At 31.8% G+C, this 23820-nt stretch overlaps 1 protein-coding gene across 1 annotated transcript in view; it reads right to left on the reverse strand.

Annotated features, from left to right (window-relative positions):
- Window positions 1-3064: 3064 nt before the first annotated feature.
- Window positions 3065-23820, reverse strand: part of LOC127701422 (exosome complex exonuclease RRP44-like) — a 43633-nt gene continuing 22877 nt past the window's right edge. The window contains exons 9-23 of the mRNA XM_052205291.1: window positions 22687-22824; window positions 21709-21855; window positions 20809-20925; window positions 18472-18573; window positions 17842-17906; window positions 17295-17379; window positions 16452-16579; window positions 15799-15885; window positions 14821-14977; window positions 11816-12036; window positions 10407-10497; window positions 8400-8477; window positions 6746-6898; window positions 4136-4258; window positions 3065-3160 (exon numbers count right to left, since the gene is read on the reverse strand). Coding sequence (XP_052061251.1) covers window positions 3071-3160; window positions 4136-4258; window positions 6746-6898; window positions 8400-8477; window positions 10407-10497; window positions 11816-12036; window positions 14821-14977; window positions 15799-15885; window positions 16452-16579; window positions 17295-17379; window positions 17842-17906; window positions 18472-18573; window positions 20809-20925; window positions 21709-21855; window positions 22687-22824 — 1782 coding nt within the window. The 3' untranslated portion in view covers window positions 3065-3070. The remainder of the gene's footprint in view (window positions 3161-4135; window positions 4259-6745; window positions 6899-8399; window positions 8478-10406; window positions 10498-11815; window positions 12037-14820; window positions 14978-15798; window positions 15886-16451; window positions 16580-17294; window positions 17380-17841; window positions 17907-18471; window positions 18574-20808; window positions 20926-21708; window positions 21856-22686; window positions 22825-23820) is intronic.

Raw genomic sequence — 23820 nt, forward strand, 5'->3', positions numbered from 1 at the left:
GGATGTTATACATGCATCATTTCATGTCAATCCAAAATTAAAATGACGCCACCAAAATTCAAACTTGATCTGTGTTTTGTGGTAATAAGCATTGTGTATAAGTTTCATAACATTTGGTTGAGGCAAACTAAAGTTAGAGAACGGAAACCAACTTTGGGACGTACGGATGTACGTACGTACGTACAGACAGACAAGGGTAAAACTTAATGCCCCCTCCACTACGGCAGGGGCATAAAAAAACAATTAACATTTGAATAAAAGATGTGAAGTATATATATACAGTTGACCTATTTATACTTATATTAAATAAGAAACTTACCTAGTAATGAAACTTAATGTTGATCAATGAACCATATGGTCTGGGTCAGATGAAACCTGTCACATTGACATGTACTCCATACAATCATTGTATGGAACAAATATAGTTGACCTTTAATACACAGTACTGTAAATTCAGAAACTATTGTGTGTACTTATTGTTGCTATTTTTAACAACAAACGGAAATGTGAAATAAATTATTGTGATTTCAGGAAATACTTTAAACAAAAATTGCTATCAAAATTTAAAATGATAACTTTTATTTTTGCGAAACGCAATTTTTGCAATAATGAAACATCACAAAATTTTCTGAATCTACAGTATCTGCAAAACTGATCTGATAAGGAACACTTGAGGCTGACCAACCAGATGTAGGACTTGTAGTTGCTCGGGAAAAGGCACTAGAAATGTTTCACAGATGGAGGGATGTCAGATGGGTACAGGTACTGCTTACAATCATACAGTACACCAATTATTGTCGACATATTACTTATAGTATCTGAGATTGACAGAATCATAGAAAACTTATTGTTGATCACTAAACCATGAGATGAGTTTAAACATTAAGTCAAACCTATCTGACAGACATGTTTATTTTGCAATGAATCTATATACTGTAAATTCAGATATTATTGCGAGGTTTTTAATAATGCGACTTGGCGAGTATTGCATTAATAAGAACTCGCATTCTGATATCTGATACATGCCTCCAGTATATCTTAATGCAGATATTCCTGAAATCGCATTACCAGTAATTAATTCCGCATTTTTGTCCATTTTTCAATAAAATGCTCCGCTGGGGCGCAGCTTGATACGACCACAGAGGTCCAACCCTGAACAGTTGGGGCAAGTATGGACACAACATTCAAGCTTGATACAGCACTGAATTTGGATTGTAATTAAATATTTGACACAGCATAGGTTTCTGACACAGAATGAATGTGGTCTAAGAACTTAAAAAATTTTAATTTACCTATTCAAACCATATCATTATTATTTGCTTTTATATATAAATCAGAAATAACCAATTTAAAATGGAAAATTTTAAAGAAAAAAAAAGGAAAAAAAAATCCCCCCCCCCCCAAATCTAATGAACCCCCTTATGATTCATCACCCCCAAACTCAATCCCAGCCTTCCCTTTGTGGTATGGTACCTTGCAGTACAATTTCAGAGAGATCCATACACTTGAACACAAGTTATTGTCTGGAAACTAGAAAAATGCTTGTTTTTTGGCCCCAAATTCCTAAACATTTAGGGCAATTACCCCCAAACTCAAACCCAGCTTTCCCTTTGTGATATGGAACCTTGCAGTACAATTTCATAAAGATCCATACACTTACACACAAGTTATTGTCCTGAAACTAGAAAAATGCTTGTTTTTTGCCCTTTTATGGCCCCTAATTCCTAAAATTTTGAGGGAATTACCCCCAAAATCAATCCCAGCCTTCCCTTTGTGGTATGGTACCTTGCAGTACAATTTCAGAGAGATCCATACACTTGAACACAAGTTATTGTCTGGAAACTAGAAAAATGCTTGTTTTTTGCCCCTTTTTCCTAAAATTAGGAGGCAATTACCCCCAAAAAATCATTCCCAGCATTCCCTTTGTGATATGGAACCTTGTGGTACAATGTCAGAGAGATCCATACACTTACACACAAGTTATTGTCATGAAACTAGAAAAATGCTTGTTTTTGGCCCCTAATTCCTAAAACTTGGAGGCAATTACCCCCAAAATCAATCCCAGCATTCCCTTTGTGATATGGAACCTTGTGGTACAATGTCAGAGAGATCCATACACTAACACACAAGTTATGTCTGGAAGTTACAAAAATGCATATTTTTGGCCCCTAATTCCTTAACTGTTGGTACCATAACCCCCAAAATCTATCCCCACCTTCCTTTTGTGGTATTGAACCTTATGCTAAAATTTCATAGAGATCCATTCACTTAAACTTAAGTTAGAGTGCGAAAACCAATGTGTCTTTGGACGACGACGACAAGGCGGATGCCAACGTCATACCAATATACGACCTCAAAATTTTTTTGCAGTCGTATAAAAAACGCAATAATAAATGCACGCAATAATTTCTGAATTTACAGAACCAAATAGTTTTGCTCGATAACTGGAAACAATCAATGACAAAAATATTTTTTATGTTGTTATCTAACCATAAAAATGAGTTCAAGGACAATGGACATTTACCACACTGAAACTTCAAACCATAAGGTATTTGTAAACAAGATAAGGATTTTCCAGCATTTCTAATCTCTTAAATATATCAGCTTTACACAACACATTTACGAAAGCTGCCTCTAGATTTGTATTTCTAAGTTTCACATGTGACATTAGTTGCAAGCTTGACAATACTGTCCGTTTAGATTTTTCTGAATCGACCTAAACTTTAATCTCCGTTTGATTGATGGTCTAGACTTGTATAAAAAGAAAAATAATGATTATCTTTAAAAGTCAAATAAATTTTCCCAAGTTTGAAACATTTTTAGGTTCATTTATCTGAAAAAAAAGATGAACCAATGAATTTGTTCCTGTATCATTGTTACATATTTTTTTTTAAGTACTCAGATAGTATGCAGAGTTTCACCATACAGACAAACAAGTTGACAAACCAATACCAACTTGTGTACAGCTATTCAAAGATAGCTAATCTACTAGGATTTCACCGAGGTGGAAAACTTGTAGAAAACATACAGTAAAGGACACTGTTTCAGATATGGACGAAAAAAATTGTTTTTAAGTTTTTATTTTCTTCTTAGGAGGTTCATCTTTAGATTCTTCTTTAATGTCTTGTTTTGGCGCTGGTGGTACACTGAAGCCCGGTATCTAAAATTTATAAAATCAAAACATTTCAATAAAATCTATTTTTTATCATTCTTTTTAGGTCCTTTTTGGTTATAAAGCTCCTAACGTTTCTACATACTTACACATCACTGGTTATTAAATATTTAGGTTTGGTGTGTTACTGATGAAGGTAATTCAAGAAAAGCTCTTCAGATGCACAAAATTTATAATTCATTGTTTTCATTCATCACAATCACACTGAAAAGAAGTGTCAATTTAAAATGAACAACTCTGCATTCAGACAACTTGTACACAATGTTTTAGAAAGTCCTACTACTTTTCAAAATAAATACTTATAACTATACAATAGAAACATGTCTGTTAGAATACAAATCAGCCTACATATAATGCATACATTTACAATCTGCAGAGTAAATGAGTGCAGAAAAGAAGATTACATGTTCAGGTATTGTTAAATCTATAAATTTCACTTTTGAATAATGTTGATTTGAAAAGCTTTCCTGCTTTTGCCATTAATTTTGAATGACTGAATATTTTCTGGCAATTTAATAATTTTGCTATTTCTGCAATTACCCCTCCAACCCCCCCCCCCAAAAAAAAAAATTTCAATGAGATGAGAATAATGTGACAGATCCAACACGGCAACTTCCATTTTAATTGTTCTCACTAGTATTGGATCACTACAATATAAGTACCGTTATTGTATTCATCAATTGTAATTTTTTAAAGATACATAATAATAAATGCACACAACATTTTGAAAACGCGTCTACATTTTTTTACTCTTGCCCAAAAATAATTTTTCCTTCTAGAAGTCAATAACAATGCAATACCCTTTATTCCTTTGAACCTACTACAATAATGAATAAATTTACAATCTACGTAAATGATGGTACGCTGACTAACTCCTCATCACTTAGAAAGTTTATACTTTAAAGCTTAACATTAAGTATTCACTTCAAATCCTGACTTATTCACATAGAACACTTAACTTACCTCAGGTTTAACAAGTTTAAGACAAAGTTTTAAATGTTGGACATTAGACCGGTCAATACTAATCTGTATAACAACTCTATCAAACACATGTAGAGTAACTCCACCACATGACTGTGTGTTTTCCTGAAAGAAATTGAAGTTCATTCCTTGAAAAACTCATGTGATGATCTGACTTGAAAAATAAACATACTTTCTAAACTAGAGGCTCTCAAGAGCCTGTGTCGCTCACCTGATTCTACTTTGGTTTTGGAAATCATGTAAAAGTAGATTAAAATCATAACAGATACCCTAATAATGATTGTGGCCAAATTTGGTTTAATATTGGCCCTGTAATTTAATCAAAAGCAGAAAACTTTTGTAAAGTTTACAGAAATTACCAATAAATTCATTGAAATTGTAGAAAATGACTTTATAAGGACAATAACTCTAGCAAGATGTAAATTGACAATTTTGCTCATGTTGACTTATGTGTAGATCTTCTTTTCTTGATATTTTTGCAGTTTACAGTATATCTCAATCTATAAAGATACATGTATTAAGGTCTTCATCAGCACATCATAAGGAACATTTATGCCATGTTTGGTTTCATTCCATTCAGTGCTCCTCTAGAAGAAGCATTTGTATGTATTTCCCATAGGGTCTTATGTTAAACTAAGTCTCCTGCTGGCGGCCATCTTTGATGATGGTTAGCTACAAAGTAACAGCACTTGGTCAGCACCTCATTAGGAACATTCATGCCATGTTTGGTTTAATTCTATTCAGTGGTTCTGTAGAAGAAAACATTTGTATGTATTTCCCATAGGGTCCTATGTTAAACTTACTCCCCGTGCTGGCAGCCATCTTTGATGACAAATCAGCTACAAAGTAACAACACTTGGTCAGCACCTCAAAAGAAACATTCATACCATGTTTGGTTTCAATCCATTAAGCGGTTTTCTAGAAGAGGACATTTGTATATATTTCCCATAGAGTCCTTTGTTAAACTAAGTCCCCCGTTGGCAGCCATCTTGGTTGATGGATCGGCTACAAAGTAACAACACTTAGCCAGCACCTCATTAGGAACATTCATGCCATGTTTGGTTTCATTCCATTCAGTGGTTCTCTAAAAGAAAACATTTGTATGTATTTCCCATAGGGTCCTATGTTAAACTAAGTTCCCCGCTGGCGGCCATCTTTGGATCTCAAAGTTACAACACTTGGTCAGCACCTCATAAGGAACATTCATGCCATGTTTTATTTCATTCCATTTAGTGGTTCTCTAAAAGAAGACATTTGTATGTATTTCCCATAGGGTCCTATGTTTAACAAAGTCCCTCTCTGGGGGCCATCTTGGATGATGGATCGGCTTCAAAGTAACAACACTTGGTCAGCACCTCATAAGGAACATTCATGCCATGTTTGGTTTCATTCCATTCAGTGGTTCTCTATAAGAAGACATTTGTATGTATTGTCCATAGGGTCCTATGTTAAACAAAGTCCCCCGTTGGGGGCCATCTTGGATGATGGATCGCCTTCAAAGTTACAACACTTGGCCAGCACCTCATAAGAAACATTCATGCCATGTTTGGTTTCATTCTATTCAGTGGTTCTCTAAAAGAAGACATTTGTATGTATTGTCCATAGGGTCCTATGCTAAACGAAGTCCCCTGCTGGCGGCCATCTTGGATGATGGATAGGCTTCAAAGTAACAACACTTGGTCAGCGCCTCATAAGGAACATTCATGCCAGGTTTGGTTTCATTCCATTCAGTGGTTCTCTAGAAGAAGTTCAAAATGTAAAAAGTTAACGAAGACAATGGACGACGGACACCAAATGATGAGAAAAGCTCACTTGTCCCTTTGGGTCAGGTGAGCTAAAAAGTCCTATAACTCTGGAACGACAAAGCAAAATATTTTCAGAATCAAAAGGGAGCTTTATTCTGTCAATCCTAATTACATGAGAATTGCTTAAAATAAATTTAAGTTATGTACGAAGTGTTGACATATGTACAGACATTGGTATACCATTATACTTCCCATCGTTGATCAGGTATAAAAATTGTTCCCTTGCGGGTCATAAAAAAATATGGCTAACAAGTGTTTTTTTTTAAATGTGAAAATTTTGCCTTCATTATACTGTGCAATCAAAATAAGTCAAAACCTGTTTGAACCACTTTATTACACTATCTATTGAGCATTCAGTGTTTGTCATGACCTGAATTCTACTTTCAAGACCAATTCCCAGGCTTTTACTTGGTTCATCCATATTGCCTCATAATGCCTATCTTCAGTTTTCTGACTTAATTTTTATGGCTTTCTCTTGATCATTATGAAGTTTTTCCTTTTCAAATAATGAAAACCCTTGGTATAATCTTATTTTTCTTAACAGGCATGACAAAAATAAAGGTATAAGAATTAAGCCTTTCCTGTTTGAATTGTTTTACACTAGTCATTTTGAGGCCCTTTACAGCTTGCTGTTCGGTGTGAGCCAAGGCTTCTTGTTGATGGCCGTACTTTGACATATAATTGTTTACTTTTTACACATTGGGACTTGGATGGAGAGTTGTCTCATTGGCACTCATACCAAATCTTCTTATTTCTACTTAAAAAAATACAACAATAACGTACAAACCTCTTCATTGAAGGTAAATGTAACACCTGACTTCTCTTTGTTGATGTAAAGTGTTCCCTCTAATCCATACTTGGGGATCAATATCTGCAGAGCATTCTTACGTATGAATAATACATAGCCCTCTTCATCAACTGCTCTATTCTTAAAGAAAATCTGCAGAAGAATAAACAGAGTTATTGACAGAAAGAAAAAAAATAGAAAAAAAAAAAAATAAAAATAATATTTTTTCAAGAAGGTAAGCTCAATTAGTACAAACATTATTCTCCCTTGAGGACCTCACACTCCACTCACAATGTATGACACAGAATTTTACATAATTCAGCTTAACTATCGTACTACATCCCAACACTAGAGATGATTAATGATTGCAACTACTAAAAATATGTAGAAGTCTTTACTGAGTTACAAAGCCTGTGTCTGATCCATTTGTCTTTTCCAGCTATAAAATAAATTTAAACTACTCAATATCACACAACTGTATTCAAATAAAGATAAATTTTTCAAATCTTAATGTTGAAATTTGCTGAATTCAAAAATAGTTGAAAAATCAATCATTGAGAGTAGAATAACTTTGTGATACTGTTAAATAACTAAAATATTTTTGTCCTTTTTCACGATCAATAAACAAAATTGTGATTTCTGTACGACAATACAATAAAAGTAGAATTTTTTCACTTAAATGAAATAAATGACAAACAAATGAATCTGTGAGCTACTGCTCACTAATGAAACCCCGCCCGCTAAAAGTATAAGTTAAACAGGAAGTTGTTGAGTGATGAATATGAAAACGCATCACACAGTATAGCAGTATATAAACCCTGAAAACAAATTTCAGAAATCCTTGTATTGTAGTTCCTGAGAAAAATGTGACGAAAAATATTCATGGGACGGATGGACAAACTAACGGATGGACTGAGGGACTGACGGATGGATGGACTGACGGATGGACAGACAGAGGTAAAACAGTATACCACCACTTTGTTAAAGCGGGGGTATAATAAGAATTGCAAAGCAATTTTGAATTATAAAATTAGTTTAAATTAAGTAAATCACATACAAAGTTCATTACTTTGGAAAAAGTATAAATTGGCAAAAAAGTTAAAAAAAAAACCAACTTTACAACCTCCTTGAAAAAAATATTTGCCTCTGCATTATTCAAATATAAACATATGCCTTGTAATGGCACAAAAATTTTGACATAAGCCATTTGTAACTAGTTTGATTGTGGTGTGAAATGTTTTCGGGATTGTTATTCCTTCTTACAGGTGTTTTATTTGAAATTTTTCTTTTTAGTTGTTTTTGATTTGTGTTTCCTTTGTTTCTTTTTCTTCCTTTCTTTTGCATCAATTCTCCATCTTCTCCAACTGGAATTCAGTCATTTTGAAATGTCATGAAATACGATTACATATTTTGTAATCTAAAATATTCTAGATATTGTCCGATAAAATAAACTATTTGTCAGCAGACAGACTTACATTTTGTGCACTTATTTTTCCATAAAATCTATCCTATTACTGTTATAAAAAAAATTATCAATATCACTTTCAGTTAATGATCAAGTTTCAACCTTTCATGTATTTTCTTTATGGCAATCTTAATAAAAATGGCTGTTCTTTTAGCAAATCTGACTGTTTAAAATTTATAATCAACTCACATGTGTATGAAGATTGACAGAAGCTCTCCCTGCATACTGTGCCATTTTATGTCTGTAGTTCAGATTATTGCTTAGTAACTGTAAAAAAGATTATAATGAAATGTATTTTCCAATATAAAAACAATGTAAAATTATTATGCTAATTTTACTTTTAACTCACATTCATTCTAAGGCAGTCAGTTTTTTAATTTAAACAAAAATTAAAGTTCCTACAGAAAAACGATGATCAGACCTGTTGTCAGCAGTTGTTGCCATTTGTTTTATGTAGTAGTGTTTATGCCAGGGCTCTCGGTCATAAAACTATACTCATTCCACAGAGTACAAAATTTGTGCTCGAAACACCATACAGTATTAGGATTGGCTGAATTCTGAGTCTGAGCACGATAATCATACTGGAAATTTTCGAGGCCTGTTCTTAATAAAAAGTAAAATCACCAACCCCTGATGCTCCATATTGATGTAAGAAATCAAGTCATCCATTGAGTTAGTTTACTTGTTAAGACTCAGGTTGATTAAGAACTTTGTATGCCTTGTGGGCAATTGTCAATCATTAAAGACCATAAAGTGACCACGATGTACTTTTCTGTTGAACTTAGAGATTGTTATAATTCTGTCCTAATAAAATTTATCAAACATCTTCTTTCACTGTATATATTTATGTGTATGTCCTAACCAAGGGTCCGGAAACGGTCATATTTGCCAGTCGTGTCCTAAACTGAAAGCTATTTGTCCTAAATGGCTGATTGGGATTTAGCACAAAATTATTGTTTTTAACAGAAATAATTTCAGTATAATTTTATTGAGATCGGGTTTCTTAATCGCCATTTTGCACTTGTTTTTCTTTTTTTGTAATCCTTTTCCTGTTATAAAACTGCCACTCCAATATAGTATGATAATCCTGAGGGCCCTCCTAATAACCATATCAATGCCTCCGGGAAATATTGGCTTGTGATCGCTAATCATTTTTTACCTGTGTTTTTAATTCACACCTGACAGTGATCACAAGCTCAGAAATGATATTATTATACAAGAAATTGAAATTCCATCAATGACGACTTTTTTTAGTATTTAATTACTTTTCAGTAAAGACAATCGTCAATTCTGATCTTAAAATTAAAACTTTACTTAATTTAAGAAGAAAAAAGTATTTTTTCACGATTCAAACATGTGCTTTATTTACCAAGTAATAGGCATGAGTGAATTGTCTTCAACAGGAGATGAGACACTAAATCGTAAAATGCAAAATGATTTCATGCTAAATTAAACGAGTGCAACTATCATGTTATATTTAAACACTTTTAAAGTTATATAAACTTTAAAAATCTGGGGATTTTCTGTCATTTTAATAAACAGAACGAATCCCAGAAATGAATCCAGAATTACTCCTACTTTAGTATTGTCGTGAAACTTCCGGAATCGAAAGAAACGTTAGCAATGTCTGAGAAATTTACCATTTTGAGTCATTAAAATCATTTTAATTTTAAACTGTTGCATTACATAAACTGTTCTTGAACGTTTTCAGAAAAACGGTAAGAAAATTAATGAAGTAAATCCGATGAAACAGTAAATATGTTTCGTTGATGCTATGCATCTAGTGTGATTAATTTCGACAGTTTGAAAAAAGGCCCCCAACTTTTAAGCCATCTCAAAATGACAGAAATTGGGAGAAAAAATTTCCGGAACCTTGGTCCTAACCCACCAATTTCAAACAAAAGGCTTTTAAATTGGTATTTGTTTCTGCCCCTTCAAATGTGAGAGCAATTGACTGGTCAGCTAAGATTTAGAATTAGGTGTCTTGGTAAATTGACATGTCTTCCTATGAGCTAGAACATACAAATCTATCTCAGCATGTCAATCTAGTAGAAGGCAGGGTTAATTATAAATCATATACACATGTAATAGTCCTATAGATGCATGTAATATTTGCTGTAGGGCATTCATATGCATAACTTTCCATCAAAATATCTTTTTCAAAAAAAAGTGTCCAATATTAGTTTTTATCTTTACCTGACTTTTATGTTTCTCTAATAAGTCTGGATAAGACGAATCGGCTCCAATACAAACAGCTAACAATCTGTGTACAATTATATCAGAATATCTGGAAAAAAATTTACTAAGATTTATCTCCCTTTATAAAAATCTGGGAGATGTGGTATGATTGCCAATGACACAACTATCCATCAGAGTTCAAATGAAGTGGATGTAAGAATTTAAAGGCAACCGTACAGCCTTCAACATTGAGAAATACCCATACCATATAGTCGGCTAAAAAAGGCCCCAACATGAAAAATATGAAACAATCTTATTGAGAAAACTAAAGGCCTAATCTATAATTTTTTTTTTTGTCCAGCATTAACTTCCTCATATTTTTCAGCTATTAAATGTTTGTTTCTGTATTATCATTGTTTTGTAAAATTACTGATCATACAGAGAACATTTTAAATTGTAAAAGTGTTACATGTTAAAATCAGGAATTTTGGCAACATTAAAAGAATACTATGAAACTGTAGCAAATGCAACCAATCTTAAACTTCTAATTCTTTATCTAAAGGAGTTGGTTCACTAACTTATAATTATGGCCCTAAAAAATTGCAAAATTTTAAACTTCAATAATGTTGTGATTGATTGATTGGTGTTTAAAGCCACGTTTAGAACTTTTGTGCTATTTCGTGGCGGTCAGTTTTTATGGTTGAGGATATGTTCTGAAAATTTGATGAAAATAATATGTAATTCAGTCAAAAAAATATTTACACCAATTGTGTCATAAGTGATGTATTTGTTACGTTAAAAATGTACTTGAATTTCATTTAAACCTGATTTGTTGCATCCTTAAGTAAACTTTTAAGACAGTTTTCTGAAAAATTTAAATTGGAGCAACAATTTTTTGCTGAAATATTCTTTAAGTACTATATTCTCTCCTTTTCAACTAAAATTTCAATGGGTGAGGGGTGGCGCCAGATATAAAATCATGAAAAAAAGTTTCAAAAAAACAAATTTCTGGAAAAATGGACTTAAATAAAATCTATTTCAGGCTAATTTATTTATAATATATGAAGCAGATATACAAATTTTCTTTTATTGTTTTCAAAAACAATACATTTAGCAATACATACATATTATATTTACTCAAACAATTTAAGTTACAGGGTCGTTTATTGGGGTTCCTGGCTCTAATCCTTTAGAAAAATTATCGGTTAAGATAATATTGGATTTATATCTATTTTGCAAAGTTCCTTCACAATCTGCAAATGCATCATACAGGTGTCCAATGTTTTGATGTTTTGTCTGTGTATTGCGTTATGAAAATTTGACTCTTTATGTCACATTTTACCTTCAGTCAAGAGTATTCATATGTATTATATACCGTCTAATTGGAGAGGTCTGTAGTCTCTTTTTAAATATTATGTAATATGTACCTTCTAATTGGAGAAGTAAAATGTGTATAAATAGGAGCTGCTAAACCATAATGGAAATATTCTGATTCTGGTAACATCCCACTACAGAAATAAACAGCCTGCATCATACATCGTGTGGCCATCATACGTAACATGGTGTTAAAGTATGGATCATTTGGAATAACTGCACCTTTTATACTGTCAGCAAATACTTTTCCTTTGGACACATCTAATTTAAATCCCTGCAGAAATGAAACAAATTAAAAAGGTCAAATACTTATTAAATTAATGAAGTTTTGCAAACAAAAGTGATGAAACAAAAACATTGTTAGTTTCAACCCTTTTTTATGCTTGGCCATATGCATGGTATTTAACATCACAGATGCTTATTTTTGAACAACTTCCTTTTCCACAACAGATCTTTTTGAAGAAAATAGTTTACAATCAGACATCTTCATTTTCAAACTGATGTTAGGTGTTGATGGCATTTCTATTTCATTTGTTCATTTTTATAGACTTTTATTAAGATTATTTAGAACCGTTGCATTCTATAAAGACACATGTCTGGTGTTTGAAGACTGTATGTTTACCCCTATATGTCTCTCAAGTTATTTTTGCCTTTGGCTAGCTTTCTCATTGACACATACTTACACATCTCCTTTTATTCATAAAAGACTCAACAAGCAGTATATCCTGTTCTGTCTAAACACATGATATGATTTTTGTTAAGTTTTTTCATGCTTTGTATTGATCTGATTAGTTAAGCCCTTTTCAACCATTTTTTTTTCATTTGTTCTTATCATGTATTGTTTAAACCACTGGGCCAGGTTAAGGGGAGGGTTTGGCACCAGCAAACATGTTTAACCCTGCCACATTCTGTATGTGCCTGTCCCAAGTGTGGAGCCTGTAATGCAGTGGTTGAAGAAAATGTGCGGAATAATAAAATTATCATATTTCTGTAGGTAGGGTTGAAGAATGTGTACAGAATACAGATAGATGCTTGAAAAATGTCAAACTGGCACAATGACCTTCTCTGTTCAAGGATGCAGGGATCCAGTTTGCCTATACAGCATTAAAATGACATCAGAAATCAACATAAATTTAGAGATTTTCCGGTAATGGAAATGATATGAATTAAACATATTGGCTGAATTGACATAACATCCTCATTTGGTATTTTTTTGTGGATGGAACAAAACTACAATTCATTCTCGGTTAACACATTTTTCTAACAAGTGGCCACAACTATTTAAATTTCATTTAGTGCTATTTAAAATTCTAAATATAAAGTAAAGTCATCTGAATCCAGGCTTCACTTCAGCTATTTTGAATTTCAACACTTTTTGTGAAATAGCATAATTGATAATTTTAAATTTGGATCTTCTATCAAAATTTTAGTAGCTTTTAATAAAATTCAATTTGCTACAACATTTTAACTAGAGGCTCTAAAGAGCCTGTGTCGCTCACCTTGGTCTATGTGCATATTAAACAAAGGACACAGATGGATTCATGACAAAATTGTGTTTTGGTGATGGTGATGTGTTTGTAGATCTTACTTTACTGAACATTCTTGCTGCTTACAATTATCTCTATCTATAATGAACTTGGCCCAGTAGTTACAGTGGAAAATATTTTGTAAAAATTTACAAAAATTTACAAAATTTATGAAAATTGTAAAAAATTGACTATAAAGGACATTAACTCCTTAAGGGGTCAATTGACAATTTTGGTCATGCTGACTTATTTTTAGACCTTACTTTGCTGTACATTATTGCTGTTTACAGTTTATCTCTATCTATAATAATATTCAAGATAATAACCAAAAGCTGCAATATTTTCTTAAAATTACCAATTCAGGGGCAGCAACCCAACGTGTTGCCTGATTGGTCTGAAAATTTCAGGGCAGATAGATCTTGACCTTATGATCAATTTTACCCCATGTCAGATTTGCTCTAAATGCTTTGGTTTCAGAGATATGAGCCAAAAACTGCATTTTACCCTATGTACTATTTTTTAGCCATGTCAGCCATCTTGGTTCGCGGGCGGGGTCATCAGACACATTTTTTAAACTAGATACCCTAATGATGATTGTGGACAAGTATGGTTAAATTTGTCTTAGTAGTTTCAGAGGAGAAGATTTTTGTAAAAGATTACAAAAATTTACGAAAAATGGTTAAAAATTGACTATAAAGGGCAATAACTCCTTAAGGGGTCAACTGACAATTTTGGTCAAGTTGACTTATTTGTAGATCTCACTTTGCTGAACATTATTGCTGTTTACAGTTTATCTCTATCTATAATAATATTCAAGATAATAACCAAAAACGGCAAAATTTCCTTAAAATTACCAATTCAGGGGCAGCAACCCAACAATGGGTTGTCAGATTCATCTGAAAATTTCAGGGCAGATAGATCATGACCTGATAAACAATTTAATCCCATGTCAGATTTGCTCTAAATGCTTTGGTTTCAGAGATATAAGCCAAAATCTACATTTTACCGCTATGTTCTATTTTTAGCCATGGCGGCCATCTCGGTTGGTTGGCCGGGTCACCGGACACATTTTTAAAACTAGATACCCCAATGATGATTGTGGCCAAGTTTGGTTTAATAAGGCCAAGTAGTTTCAAAGGAGAAGATTTTTGTAAAAGTTAACGACGACGGACGACGGACGCCAAGTGATGAGAAAAGCTCACTTGGTCCTTTGGGCCAGGTGAGCTAAAAATGAATGCTTAAAAAATGAATGGTTTACCCTGTAAGTTAACTAACATGGTTATCTGTTTAGAAATAAGCAAATATATTCAGGAACTATTGATTGATTGGTGATTGGTGATTTATGCCACTTTCAGCACTGTTGTCTATTTCATGGAGAAAGTAGACATACTGTGGTTTCATTATTATTCGTTGGATACTGGTTCTTCTGGTTTTTGTGGGTATAGATGTACCACTAAATTTAAATGTTCAACGAGGTACAAATATTTTTACAGGCTCAATCCATGAAAATGAATAAATCCATAGTATTTTACCTTTGATTCTGCTGCTTTGATTAAAGGTTCAAAATTAGACGGAGGGGGTGCAGGATGTCTACGTAGCATGGCACAGTTAGGAAATTCCCTTAACGTCTTCTCTGCTGTGGCAACATTAGCTAACAACATGAATTCTTCTACCATTGAATTTGTATCTCTGAAAAAGTTGGCATGAAAACTTGAACACAGTTTTACATGTGATAAGCATATTTCACTTTTTGAGTACACAGCTATCCGACTTTAATCTAAACAAGAATATGAGGCCATAGGACAACAAATCCATGCCCAATTTGCATACTGTAAACCAACTAATTTGCATGAGCAATTTATTCACTATTAAATGATTTAATTGTAACCATATTTATTAATAAATTAATATCTTTATTAGATGAACTCTTTTGTCTATTTTGTTTCTTCCTTTTTATATAATGAATCAAAAAAGGTATAGAAGCCATCTAGAATAATACCTTTTTACCATCAAAATACAAAATTTAGTTCCAAACTTCATGACCCAAGTGGCAGAAGGACTTCTTTTAAAACTAAACTAGAACACACCTGTGACATCATAAGTCCGTGACTGAATTAAAGTACCTATGACTTATTTTTAGCCTGGATTTCTAGTATTCGTATTTTCATCTGATAAAGTCATGCTGATTATAAGGTGCACAGTTTTCTCTGCTTTCAAAATCTTTCTATTTGAACCCATCTTGTTTGTTTTTTTTACTACAACCAGAAACTACATGTAACATATACTATTAGTATCAGTATCGGATTTGACCCGAAACTTGTTAATGGTAATATTAATTATGTGGAAAACAAAAGGGCCTGGAATGGTGTATATTTTAATGAGCACCATTTTTCTATATAAGTTATAAAGTTGAATTCTTTGATTTGTTGTTTTTACGTCATGCCGGCTAACAAATGTGACTTCGTCACATTAGTAGATAATTACCCATTTTTTGCCTAAAGGTACCATACCTTATTTGTTTTGTCTGTACATCAATTGGATCATGGGTTTCACTGTCAATGTTGAATCTGACTTCAGATGAGGCCAATGTCAAGGCTCTGGATAAAAAAGAAACAAACAATTAAACTATATTCAGAATTTTCATCCCCTTCCTTGACTATTTGTTTCAATGATGTTGTTCAATGTCAACTTTAATAAATTCAAGCAATTGAAAAGATGTCCATTTGACACAACTGACAGAACTCTATTCCTACAGGGAGTCTCGCCTAGGATTGCTGCTGTCTGTGTTAATGTTGACTGTAAAAAGTAAGTCTATTTGTCAGTAAAATATGGAATTTATTTTAAAAAATTAAACTTAACTTCTGTCCAAGTTTCATAACAATCCATGAAGGTTTACCACGTCAAAAAACCTAAATCCTATACTGTATTTAAGTAAATGTTAATTGCAAAAAACTGAGTCCATCTATCAGTAAAATACTGAAAAATGAAAAAAAAAAAAAATTCAAAAGTTTGCTTCAGACATTATTTGTAATCTAAAAAAGGTTTGACAAAGTAACTGATGTCTAACAAACATTAACATCAGACTGTATTGACATGTTAATTGCAAAAAATAAAACTGACTAAAACACAACTGTTTTAATTGATTATTCCTTTGCTAATTTACCCATTATCAATTCTTCTTTGTTTCAGTATCTTTGCCAGTTTATTTAACCACCGTAAACTTTTTGTTGTGTTATCTGTCATGGCAGGATCATCTATCCTCATTTGGGCTTCTGCATAAGTAAGAGATGCCTAAAATTTTATACATAATGTGTTAATAAACTTAATGCTTGTGAATTAGGTTATATAAATATTTTTTGTCAAAATATTTAAGGTCATATGACAGACATAGGCTGTATTATTTTTATGCTTAAGGATGTACTTAGGTGAGGTTTAGGAATTTGTGTCAGATATTTGGACTCCTTGGTTTTTTTAGTACATCCTTAATTCCAACAAAGTAAAGTTAAAAATAAATATGTCTGAAACCAAGAAATATAGATGTCCCAGCTGTAAAAAGTTACTTTCCTAATCAATCAGTAAAATAAATGTTTGCAAATATAAAATTTTAGATAGTTTTTATTGGTTGAATGAAAGTTAAAACTTCAGTTTCATTTTGTTGCTTTTTTTGGATTGGATCTCTACATCAAATTTTTTCTCTCTCACTTTTTTCTTAAATGTATCTGTATTATTGTGGTAAACAATTGAAACATCTTATCATAACCTACTGAAATTATTTATTTGTATTTTATTACTTTTTATACAAATTACTTGCATCAAAAACAGTTTATCGATTTAATTTGAGTTACTGCCCTTTGTATACTCTCTGCTAAATACTGTTAATGTAATATTTGATATGCCAGTTGCTGTTATACATTTTATTGAAATACGGAGTTGAATTAGAAACTTTTGCATTGTCTGTGCTCTTTGAAAGCAAATTAAATAACTCTAACATTTAAAAAAAACTTACTTTTGACAATATTATACTCTTTGTAAAATCTGTTTTTACTATTTCTGCTTCTTTTGTCATTTCCCATAATACTGAGAAGGCAAATCTAAAAATAGAAAGTAAGTTACACCACATCTTAAAATTTACCATAACTGAAATGCTAACATTCAAACATTTCTTTTACCCTCACAGCTCCCTTTATTCATATGAAAGTATATAAAGGCGGAGATAATCAATCATGCATTATTAGGTCCTAATAAAAATAATAAAAAAAGATGGGAAATTCATCAGAGCAATTCCAGAAATGGAGAGGTTGTGATAGACTAAAGAAGGGGTTATAAGATTCAGGTAATTCTTAAGATTTCTTACTTACCTGAAATATCAATTTCATCATGTCTTTTCTCCAAAAGAACAAATATTAAATTGAGGTAACATTTTCAACAAATTTGATGTGACAAAAGAGACTTGTGTATAAAAAAATGTTTTTCAAAAGATCTAATACTGAGTTATACTGCTTTTCTTCTTTCACATAATTATTCATACACTTCTCATGTGTTGTTTAACCTACCTTTCAACATTAGATCTCAATGAACACAAATTAGAGCTGAGTAATTCTGGTACCATATCTATTCTCTGTAAAAAGCAAAAATCATGACATTCTTATTTAGTTTTTTGAACTAGTGATATTCTAATGGCTTTAATTCTAGAAGTATAAATATGGCAAACTAAATGTTAGAACATTGTCATGATGAAGAACAGCAATATATGCATTGTTCTTTTATATTGTTTGGTAATGTCCTAGATTTTTATTTGACTGTTGCCTGATGTACATACACACATCATTTCTTTTCTAAATTGTGATCAATATTTCGATATTAATGATTAACTAGCAGAAAAAGTTCATATTTATTGTCATTCATATCCATTGGAGTAAAAAGTTAAATTAAAAATGTAAACGTGTGGTGCCATACTTAGGCTAGTTAATGACTAGAGTTATCTATTTCTTGCCGTTACAAGAAAAGAAATAAATAAATATAATTTTCATCATGTTTTAATTTTTTTTTTATTTCATATTGTTAACTGTTTATTCTGATTAACTTATTTTTATTTTACCAAAAATATTTTTCTTTTCTTTTTAATTCTGCAGTTCGTGGAGAAATATGCAAATAAAATATTTATCAAAAATACTATAGCTCACATTATTTACTAAGTAAACTGTGGTCCCTCTCTTGGCAGCTTCTTTATCCATGGCATTTCCTGGTCTGATAAAATGTGAAACATCTGCTATATGTACTCCTACCTAAAATAATTAAAAATAATAAAATCCATTTTTCAGTCTGTGTGCAGTATTCCATACATATTTTAAAGTATTACCTCCATGATATATTTATTGTTTCAACAAATCTTACTTCTAATGATACTGTAGCACCTGTACAAAATAAATCATGGTTTCTACAGATCCTAAAATCTCCACAATAATGATGTTAACCAATTTAAAAAAAAATAATAGATGTGTTAAAAGTATAGTAAAATTTTTTCAGTTATTCAAAAAAAAAAAAATAACAACAGTACACAGTCTAAGTGGTACAGTTCAAATTAATATTTTGTTTTTCAGTAAAGAACAAATCTAAGGATTCAATGTAAATTTGGTCCATATTGGACTGATAGATTAATTTTTTTGTGTATTTCTTGCAGTGAAAAGAACCAAAAGCAAGGTATTTTTGGTTGATTGACTATTCATAATTTATATCAAATTGATACAAGAGGTTATACAATTTACCTATTTTGGCTCAGGGATTATATTCATCATATAATTAAATTGTTTACAGTCAAACTTGTATATAAAGGTACCATCAGGACCAGAGAAATTTGACCTTATACATATATTTGTTTATTATAGTGCAACCTGAATACATACATAGTTATACAATTTACAATACAAATACCAGCCAGCCTCCATAGGCTTATGAAGCACTCTTATAAGAGAGGTGACCTTTCAAAATGCAATGGTATAACTGAAATGGGACAAGAATAGAATGACCTGATAAGACAGGTTTTCACTTAATAAAGGTGACCTTTATAACAGGTTTGACTGTAATTTGTACTGAATCTGCATAAATATATGTAGCTGGACTTTTAACAACAACAAAACTAGAGGCTCTCAAGAGCCTGTGTCGCTCACCTGTATTTAATGATGCTTTGGAAATCATGTAAAATAAGGTTAAAATCATAATTAATAGTATTAGATATTAGATATTATAATGATATCTAAGATAAAAACAAAAAAATGCAAAATTTCTGTAAAATTACTAACTAACGGGTTGTCGGATTCGTCTGAAAATTTCAGGGCAGATAAATCTAAATCTGATGAACATTTTTGCCACCTGTCAGATTTGCTCTAAATGCTTTAGTTTCAGAGATATAAACCAAAAACTGCATTTTACCCCTATGTTCTATTTTTAACCATGTCGGCCATGATGGTTGGAAGGCGGGGTCATCGGACAAATTTTTTAAACTAGATACCCTAATAATGATTAAGGCCAAGTATGGTTAAATTTGTCTCCGTAGTTTCAGAGGAGAAGACTTTTGTAAAAGATTACAAAAATTTATGAAAAATTGTTAAAAATTGACTATAAAGTGCAATAACTCCTAAAGGGGTCGACTGACAATTTTGGTCATGATGACTTATTTGTAGATCTTACTTTGCTGAACATTATTGCTGTTTACAGTTTATCTCTATCTATAATAATATTCAAGATAACCAAAAACAGCAAATTTTCTTAAAATTACAAATTCAGGGGCAGCAACCCAATAACAAGTTGTCCCATTCGTCTGAAAATTTCAGGGCAGATAGATCTTGACCTGATAAACAATATTACCCCACGTCAGATTTGCTCTAAATGCTTTGGTTTCAGAGATATAAGCCAAAATCTACATTTTACCCCTATGTTCTATTTTTAGCCATGGTGGCCATCTTGGTTGGTTGGCCCGGTCACAGGACACATTTTTTAAACTAGATACCCCAATGATGATTGTGGCCAAGTTTGGTTAAATTTGGCCCAGTGGTTTCAGAGGAGAAGATTTTTGTAAAAGTTAACGGACGACGGACGACAAGTGATGAGAAAAGCTTACTTGGCCCTTTGGGCCAGGTGAGCTAAAAAGGATTAAAATGTTAAAATTTATTCAGACATGACAACCTTGTATATTACATAATAATGTCAATTTGAAACTGCTGATATTAAACATAACTTATCGTTTTCATTTGAAACAGATTTTCAGACGGCAGCATATTGATATAATGAGCTACTGTAAACCAACTTACTTTTCACAAAAAAATTATTTTGTGAGAAGACATGAATTTTCAAAGTGTGTCATATTGGATTTTCTTTTATACAAATACAACATTAGAAAATCTCTAAAAGGGATCATCACAAAATCGGTTAGAAATTGCCTATATGTGAAAATAAGTATATTTAAAAATAAATTGGTTAACGTATGCAAATAAATGCATATTGTGCCTGTACTTTAAACTTACCTCAAGATTTCCATTATCCAGTTCTCTACAGTGTAAAGCATCATCTATATCAGTACAACCAGGTGGATCTACGCTACAAATATCTATATGTCGTAAATCCCGTCTTTTCTTTCTGTCCTGTTAAAATGGAAATTACATAAAAGCTAGGAGTCAGAATAATAATATCCTAGTCTGGTGACATGTCTTATCTTGTTAAATGCCAAAATAAAAATCTAGCTAAGTATAAAAATAAGGAAATGTGGTATGAATACCAATTAGGCAACTACCCAAATCATGTGGACCAACCCGTGTTGTTTCTGTACAAAGCAGAGTTTATATTCATATTACATCAACATGTTCATGTCCTGAATATACATGTAATATCTAATTATAGAAGTTAAACATCCAATCATCCTTTAAGATACTAAAGATACTTCGCTACCATCAACATTGTTGTGTACAATTTTTCAAACAGTTTGTGGCAATTAAATTTTGTAAATATTAATTGGAAGATATCAATATGAGGCAATTTTGTCAATTATTTCTTAAATTCCAAAAGTCTCAAACAAAAATGAGAGACAAAATGTCATGTGAACATCTGAAGAACACTTTGAAACCTTATACTGTAGATTCAGAAATTAATGTGTGCATTTATTATTGCTAATCCTCGACTTCTGGAAAGATGTGAAATCTAATTAATGTGATTACGGAAATTATACTAAGGAAAATCACTACTGAAATTATGAATGCAAGTTTTAATTATTGCGACCTGATATTGTTACATTTTTCACATTCATAAAAAAAAAATTGAAATAATTTCTGAATTCACTGTAATTCAAAGGACTAAGAAATAGTGGCTTTAATGTATTGCCCACTTCCTTTATACAAAATAGGAAACATTTTCCTCTGATATTTTTTCACCTCATCTGTGATGGACCATGGCATCTTTGGCAGAAAGCTCAATACTGCTTCAGAAAATTTACTATGTGGAACATCATGTTCTAGTAACAACACTTCATTTTCTGTATCTTTATCTCCTATGTTACCAAGCTTCCTCACAAAATGTCCCTAGAATAGAAAGTCACATGATTAAAGCATTTTCTTCTGAATGTGTTGTCTTCTACTGTTGCTGTTTAAACTTGTTTGGTGTTTTTTAAGTTTTGTTTTTTTCAGTATTTTCCTCAAGGCTGTGAGTAAATGGTAGAATGTTTTCAAAATCTTTAAAAATTATACTTTTGAAATACAAAGCAGATTTGTTCTAAAAAAAATAGTGAAAAAATGTATAAGATGAACCATATCACATGCAAGACTTCACAGATTACCAATCTAAATGTAAATATTCTTAAAAAATCTGTTTAACAAAATGAAAAGGGACATATATTTGGAGCTTCTCTTGCATGTGTCTTGGAATGGTCTTAAAATACTACATGATCATTGCTGATTGCCATATACAAATGTACCAATTTTCTTACCATTCTGTACCACGATATCCGATTGCTCTGTTTTTTATATATTGTAAACCAACTTAATTTGTGGATACTTTATTTCATGTTTAACCCTTTCCAGTCCATTTTAAAAGTGAACTATTTGCATGATTTTTTAATTTCTTTAAGTTTTTATACAAGTGAAGATTCAAGTTTAACATGTTTGAGAGGATTTATATTTGTCTTCTTTTTCTACTTGTGAAAATGAATTGCTTGCAAAAATAAGTTAGTTTGAGGTCTGAAATGAATATTATATGACAAACTATAAGTGTTTCAAAATATCTTGAAAAACAGTTTTGAATAAAACATGGTCTTTTCAAGTAACTAATGACTGTGCAGTAAAAAGGAGCATAACTGTCTATCAGTGGTGGAAACTAACTTCCCTATGTCTTAAATACTGAACCACAAGCTTTACCTGCGGATATCTTGAATTCCTTGGCCAGTTATCAATAGCTACAACAATTCTTTGACTTGCAAGATCATGTGCTTGTCTAGTTTCTATCCTTATCCTAGGAATTCTTCTGTCAGCAGGGGTAAAAATATGTCTTGTGCTCTGCCAAAAAAAATCACATAAATATAAACCAAAATTGTACATTTCAAATAATGTAGCCAAAAATATAGTTTTCAACAAAAGACCAGTGTCTATATCATACCTCATACTGTATATCAACCTGAGTCAACTAATCAACACTATAAGTAGTGATTTTATATGTAGATATGTTTACTCTTTTTTTCAAGTTTTTAACCCCAATTTGTATTTTGATAAGAATTCTAATCAAATTTTTAAAATTGCAAATTAAAGGAAAAGGATTTTTTATGATGCAAATGCATGAACAGACTTCAAATTAGTGTTTTGTTAAAGAATTAATAAAATGTCTGATTTAAAAATAGCTAACTGATCAGAGCTGGTGATCTTTCTAATGTAAATTTCTAAATTTACATAAATTCAATTCTTTCATGGTTGTTTTGGGGAATAAGACAAGGGTGTTTTTGAAGACTCTTTTAAGAGCCCAACCATACTTGTAATTTAAGCCATATGTATAATATATGTACCAACACTTACGGAAATATATACTGTAAATTCAGATATCATTGCAAGGTTTTTTTTTCATGCGAATAATGCAACCGGGTGAGTATCGCAATAATAAGAACTTGCATTGTGATATCTGACGTGTATATCTGTATTCAGCTTTTCCTGAAATCGCAATAATTAATCTCGCATTTATGTCTATTCTGCAAAAATTGCAATGATAAATGCATGCAATAATTTCCGAATTTACAGTACCGGTATACAGTACCTTCACAGGGCTTCAGACCATTTTTTAAGCATATTATGCTCATCAGTTTAAAATATACAAATAAATTACAATGATAAATGATAGATAGGAGAAGCATGCATATTGTGTATTTGATTGATCATGATCAGAGCCCAAACACATAGGTAGCTTAAATCTTTTGCATTTTAAGACTTCAGCTATTTTAACTTTAACTGTAAGCCTTAAATAATTAAAACAGACATATTCAAAAATGGGATAAAAAGAAAATGTTG

The sequence above is a fragment of the Mytilus californianus genome, unplaced genomic scaffold, assembly GCF_021869535.1.
Source record: "Mytilus californianus isolate M0D057914Y unplaced genomic scaffold, xbMytCali1.0.p SCAF_5, whole genome shotgun sequence".
In the NCBI taxonomy this organism is placed as follows: Eukaryota; Metazoa; Mollusca; class Bivalvia; order Mytilida; family Mytilidae; genus Mytilus; species Mytilus californianus.